General features: G+C 39.7%; 1 protein-coding gene across 1 annotated transcript; it reads right to left on the bottom strand.

Moving 5' to 3' along the window:
- Window positions 1-5,738: 5,738 nt before the first annotated feature.
- NCBP2L (nuclear cap binding protein subunit 2 like) lies at window positions 5,739-6,383 on the bottom strand. The gene is given in 3 exon segments (XM_088794758.1): window positions 5,739-5,840; window positions 5,842-6,211; window positions 6,349-6,383. Coding segments are annotated over 3 exon segments (507 nt in total).
- Window positions 6,384-7,082: the final 699 nt, after the last annotated feature.

The following is a 7,082-nucleotide window of genomic DNA, read 5'->3' as shown; positions in this document are numbered from 1 at the left end:
GATATTCTTTTGAAAATTCAAGCAATCTAAACAAATTAAACTCGCTCTTCATCTTGATTTTGCCGATGAATTCAAAGAGAACATCTTCACAGTTCTGTGCCCTCCTATACAGAAATATATTGCTTTTTTATTTAAGTCTTTTTATGGGCTATGATTAAATTAAATTAAATAATACTTTAAAAGCACTCAGCACTCTTCCTGGACATCATAAGTGCACAGTACGTGGTAGCTGGTAGCTATTTTTTTAAACATTTGATTATGGACCATTTCAAATACACACAAAGTAGAGAGGATACTGTAAGTGAACCTCCATGTGTTCATCTTACAATCTCAACAATTATCAACACATGGCCAATCATGTTTCATCTGTACATGGCTTCATCTCTCCCTCCTCCAGATTACTTTAAAGCAAATCCTACACACCATGCAATTTCCTCTGCAAACACTTCAGAGTGTATCTCTAAAAGAGGTGTCTCCTCCTCCTCTTCTCTCTCCATCTCTCTCTCTCATTCTAAACATTGTGCCATTATTTTCACTTAAAATTTTTAACATCAAATCCCTAACATGAGCAAATATCCAGTCAGCATTCAAATATCTCCAATTGCCTCATAAACAACTTTTTGAAGATGGCTTGCTCAAATTAGGATAGAGGTTGAAATTGTATTATTATTATTATTATTATTATTATTATTATTATTCTGTCACACAAATCTCCATCCTGGACCTCCAGTGATGGGGAGCTAGCCAGCTTGCACAGCAGCTCAATTTATCTTTGGGTAGCATGACTATGAGGTTTCCATTCAATATAAAAAAGCATTTCTGTCTCCCTGTATCTTCCATCCATTGGGTCTTACACAGAACAAATCTGCTCCATGATAGTCTGTATTAATTTCCTGTGACTGCTGTAACAAAGTACCATAAAGCGGGTGGTTGAAACAACATAAATGTATTGTCTCACATTTCTGGAGGCTGGAAGTCTGAAACCAAGGTGTTGGCAGGGCTGTGTTTCATTTGAAGTCTCTATGGGAGAATCCTTCCTTGCCTATCCCAGCTTCTGGGGGCTCCTGTCCTTTGGTTTGTGACAGTGCAATTCCAATCTCTGCCCCTGTCTTTGTATGGCTGTCTTCCCTCTTTGTCTGTGACCAAAGTTCCCTTTTCATGTGAGGACACCAGTCATATTGGATTCAAGGCCCACCTTATTCCAATATGACCTCATCTGAACTAACTGCATCTGCAAAGACGCCATTCTCAAATAAGGTTACATTCTGATATTCCAGGGGCTAGGACTCCAACATATCTTTCGCAGGGACACAACTCAACCTATAACACAGCCTTTCAAATATTTGAAGAAAACCATCAAATCCCTCATAGTCTTCCCTTATCCTGGTTGAACCTTTCCTGTTCCTTCAACCATTCCTGAGGTTTGGCTTTATTTTTTCCAAACCACTGGCATTTTTTTTTTTTTTTAAATTAAATTTATTGGGGTGACAATTGTTAGTAAAATTACATAGATTTCAGGTGTACAATTCTGTATTACATCATCTATAAATCCCATTGTGTGTTCATCACCCAGAGTCAGTTCTCCTTCCATCACCATATATTCGATCCCCCTTACCCTCACCTCCCCCCCCACCCCCCTTACCCTCTGGCAACCACTAAACTATTGTCCGTGTCTATGAGTTTCTGTTTCTCATTTGTTTGTCTTGTTCTTTTGTTGTTTTTGGTTTATATACCACATATCAGTGAAATCACATGGTTCTCTGCTTTTTCTGTCTGACTTGTTTCGCTCAGCATTACTCTCTCAAGATCCATCCACTGGCATTTTTTGACCAATCCAACTTAGCTCACTAATTGAAATGTTGTTTAGGCGTGTTTTGACCATGCAGAATAGACCTGCACTATCTCCTCCCTGGTTCCACATACTCTGTTTCTATCACTATAGCCTAAGTTTCAATTAGTACATTTTCTCTAGCTCCCCTCATCTCAGGCCAAGTTAGGAGTCCCTTTTCTGTTCTTTTGTTTTATCTCTATCATTGCACTTACCACACTATGTAACGATCGTTTGAGTGGAAAAGAATTAAGGATTTTACAAATCAACTCAGTGAGCCAGCTGTGTGTTATGGCCATAAAATAGCTGATTCATCAAACATTAATTGGATTCTTATGATGTGCCAGACACTGTACATGATGGGACAGATAAAATTTTGAGTAAAGCATAGTCCATGCCCTCAGGAAGCTCATAGTCTAATGAGGGATACAGGTATATAAACAGGCAGGAAAAATATGGTGGGACGAGTGCTGTGATAGAGGCAAGTTCAGGATGTTTTGAAAGCACAGGAGAGGGACATCTAACCCAACCCAGGAAAGGGAATGTTAAGGGAAAGGTTCCTTGAGGAGATGATGCCTGGGGTGAGTCTGACAGAATGACAACTAGCCAGCCAGGCAAAGGGTGAATGGGGGGGGGAGGTGGACATCAAAGCAAGGCCTGCAGCATGAGCAAAGAAATAGAAGCATTTGGAGAAATGCAAGGCTGCAAGCAGCTTGGTATTGCCAAAACATTAGCTGTGAGTGAGATGTGAAGCTGGGAAATGAAGCCGGCAAGTTTGAGGAGATCTGTATGGTCCTGACATGGCTTGAACTCTTGTAAGCAATGTGTTGTTAAATGATCATACTTGCACTTTAAAAAGCTAGTTCTGGTGGCTGTGTGGAGAATTGGATAGGGTCAAAACTGGAGGCAAAGAGGCCAGCTATGAGTTAGTTACAGCTACTAGGTATGTCATGAGTCGAGAAATATTTGAGAAGTAAAATCGCCAAGATGGGGTCAGTGGTAAGCTATGAGGGAAGTAAGAGGCGAAAGTGACTTGCAGGTTTCTGGTGTGGTGGTGACTGGGGGGTGCCATCTGAGACAGGGAATATAAAAACAAGTTTGGGGAGGAGATAATGAGTTTGTTTTTGGATGTGTTAAATTTGAAGTACCTGTGAGATTTTTCAGGTTTGGGATAAAGTTTCTGGCCTGGAAAAATAGATTTGAGTGTCATCAGAGCAAAGGTAAAAATGGAGACAATGAGAATGGATGGAACCATGTGGAAGAATTTGAAAAGTGGGAAGAACCAAGGACTCAGAATGGAATCCTGGTCAACCACACGTCAATAGAGGAGGAGGACTACATGAAGGGTAGAGTAAAAATAGTCATAGAGGTGCGAAGGGAACCAGGAAAGCGTGGTTCCATGGAATCCAAAACAAGAAAGAAAAGAGCAGCACTATTAAACGGCACTGCAAGGTCAGTAAGCTAAGGGTTCTAGGAAAGACCTTGTTTAATGCTTTGTTAAAATCTCAAGAAATCCAAAATTCTACTCCCATTTCCTTGTTTTCTCTACAGATCAGCCTCATCAAAGAAGGAGTGGCTGAGAGATACTCCAAGGTTCTGCTCCAGAAACATCCTGTGATAAAAATGTGTTTTAACCCCATGACTTTAAATCCCTTTTTTTCTATTTTAGGGAAGCTACAAAGGGGAGATGCTAAAAAATTAGCAAACTCCATTGCTGTATGTAGAGTGAGCTAAATTGGCCAGAATCACAAGTCAGATGCTCCTCTTTCTCCCAAAGAGTAAAGAGTAAAGATAAGTATGACTGGGTTGCATTAGATATAGAGCCTGAGTGATCGTGGATGTCAAGGCAGAAAGGAGAACACACTTGAGAAACACTTGGTTTGGGGAGAGAGAGCTCAGATGTGATGTACTCAGTGGGATAATTTCCTGAGAAAAAGGAAACTCATAGAGAAATTTGGACCTAGTGGCCTGACTGAAGGGAAGGGAAAGAGAAAAGTGATTAAGGGCACCAACTTTGATGTACACGCCCTTGATTTGACCCCCAGCTGTGCCACTTACTAGTTGGTGACCTTTCCTATCCTATCCTCAGTTTCCTCACCTAGGAAATGGGCACAGAATTGTTGTTAAGAATAAATGAGATTGTGTTTTAAAGCCTCTAGCAAAGTGCCCAGCACATAATAGTCACTGCATAAAAATTGGTATTCCCTTTCCTCCTCTTGCCAGGAAAGAATCTTACTGAGCAGAGAGGATGACCTCAGATCACAGGATGAAGGAGTCAGGAGTAAAAAGATGATATTATCTAACTTTCCAGATGAAAAATCATGAACCCGGGGGATATATGCTTGGGTTCACAAAGGAGCAATTTAAATCCTTTATCCAAGGATAAAATTAAGAAAAAGTATTATATTTGGTATCAGAGTGCTTTCAGCTGATGTTAACAAACTGGCTTACGCAATGAAATAATGTATTATCTCACACAATAGGACATCCAGGCATACTGTGTGCTGCAAAGTTAGTTGATTCAGCCATGGGATAATTTCGTGAAAGACACAGTTTCTTCAGACTCTTTTTTCACGATCTAAAGTGCCCAATTCATCCTAGGGCTGGCTTTATATATATATATATATATATATATATATATATATATATATATATATATATATATATATATATACACACACACACACACACACACACACACACACACACACACTTAGTCACATCCAGTAGAAGGAGAGAAACAACCTCTCCTTCAAGGATAAACTAAAAATACTTCATTTCAGTCTTGTTGTGTCCTCATTGGCCATTGTATACCCTGAACTTATTATTAACTACCATCACGGGATTGTCAACCTTTGATTGGCTTAAGCCATGATTCCTAAACCATCACTAGCAAGAGGGAGAGAATTACTACAACTGATTTACACTAATGACAGTGTAATCCTGGGCTCTGCCATCTGGGCCCCAGAAGGAGGATGGTCATGGCATGGAGAAGAGCCCCCAGGGAGTCAGCAATGGAAATGTACTGTGAAGAACACACTTTAGTGATGTTAAGCCACTGAGACTTTTTGGGTTGTTTATTACTACAGCATAGCCTAACCTATGTCATATACCAATAGAAAAAGTAAAGTGTTGTAAACAATATTGAGAGGATGGAGAGACATGCAAGTAAGAGTGCAAGTGAGCTAAATCCTTATTTGTGAAAGCAGGAAATCAACAGATGATGTTTAAAATGAAAATAAATACTACAAGCGTCATGTTATTTAGAAATATGGAGGAAACTACCAGGAAGGAAGGAAGGAAGGAAGGAAGGAAGGAAGGAAGGAAGGAAGGAAGGAAGGAAGGAAGGAAAGAAAGAGAAAACTGCTAAAAAAAAAAATGAAACGTTATTGCCCAGGGAATAAGTCTAGGGTAGGAAGAGCTGCAACAGGAGGATTTTTGCTTTCATTATAAACACTTCTGATTTTTTCTATGTTCTTAGATAATGTGCTTGTATTCTTTGATAATTTTTAAATTTTTCCATTTGTCTGACTTTACTTTATGCAAGCTCTAAACATTGATAATTTTGGGGTCCTAGGAACAAGGTCATAAAGCCCAACTGAAGTATTTCTGAAAGTGAAATCATGTTTTGGTTGACTCAGATCCTACATACCTAATTTATTCCTGAAGAACACTTCATTTTTGACAACCTGATTGTCAAACTGGTAATCTGACAGCCACCTTCAAAATTAAGACAAGAATAAAAGAATATTTGCGTGTATGCCATTTAATAACTTTGCAGAGAGGAAAAATACATCAAAGGGGTTTCTGCTCAGCACACAAAGTAAATAAACTTGTTATGCGATGGGCTATTTGCTCACCTGGAGTTGTTCTTTCAAAGGCTTTTTGAGGGGCTAGTGCAGCAGGTTTTTCACTGGCAGGTTCCTGTCTTATGACAGGCCTGAGCTTGTTGTCCAAAACCTCCTCTACCTGCATCAAAGTTCTCACCAGATTCCTCTCTTACCTGGCCGGCCCCCAGGCTGGCCACGGTCATACTGTCTGCCCTCTCTAAAGCCTAGATCCCAATCTGTGCAGATGATACGATCATCTCAGAAGGTCCCATTTAGGAACCACATGGCATTTTCAGCATGAGCTGTGTTATAGTATTCCACAAAACAGAAACCACATGCCTTTTTCTTTATTTTATCCAAGCCCATAAAAACATTCCTGACATCACCACATCTACTAAAGAGCTCAAATATTTGCTCTTCGGTTGTATAGAAGGAAAGATTCCCCACATAGAGCGTGCAGCTTTCCTTCAGTAAATTTTCAGGCTCTTCATTATCACCACTGAACTTGTAGTCCTGGTACTCGCTCAGCTTCAGGTAGGAACCTGCACAAAATCTTCAGGTTGTTGGATGTGTTGCTCAGCAGGTGCTGTGAGGGCAGCAGGCTGTGATCCAACTTGGCAGCAGTGACACCAGTAAAACCCTAAATTTATAAAACAATAAAGTTATGAAGGTGGAAGCAGAAACACAAACCTGTGGATATTTAAGAGGTTTGTGCCCAGATGCATAGACACCTCAGCTCTTGACCAGGAGGAGCAGGTCAAGGCAAACCCAAAATGGAAAGTTCCAGGTCCCAGAAACATGGTCATAAAATGTAACTTTGCAACTTTTCCTGAAAGGGAAGTTATGCTGTCTTTGGTTGACTCAGATCTTCCGTACCTAATCTATTACCAAAGAATACATTTAATAACAATATGCTCTTGGAAAATATGGCATAAAACAGTACAATTTTCATGGAGAATGAGCACTGCTATCATTCCTGGTCAAGGACTAGATGTCAGGTAAATCACGTCTATAATCATGGTCAAGTACAAATCCAGTTGTGACACACTTTCACAATTTAAAATAATGCATTCGTGATTCAAGTCTATCATATGGGAATCAATATATTGTATTGCTAGTTTAGACAAAGAGTCTCTATATATACTATCAAGTATACAAGTAGCTCTATAAAAATGAGAACTCTCTGGCATCATGAACTTGACCTAAATTAAGATTAGATTTTATTAGCAATAACCCCACTTGTCATTTTAGACTTTAGAAGGACTTTTATTTAATTATTTGGACATTCCAAGTCCATTTTAAAAAGACACAGACAATAGTTTAGAGGTTACCAGAGGGTAAGGGGGGTGGGGGGTGGGAGATGAGGGTAAGGGGGATCGAATATATGGTGATGGAAGGAGAACTGACTCTGGGTGGTGAACACG

The sequence above is a fragment of the Rhinolophus sinicus genome, chromosome 18 (genome assembly GCF_057876585.1).
Source record: "Rhinolophus sinicus isolate RSI-liver-muscle chromosome 18, RSI-T2T, whole genome shotgun sequence".
Taxonomy (NCBI): Eukaryota; Metazoa; Chordata; class Mammalia; order Chiroptera; family Rhinolophidae; genus Rhinolophus; species Rhinolophus sinicus.
Note: the sequence above shows the minus strand (reverse complement) of the source record. Positions and strands in the feature narration are given on the sequence as shown.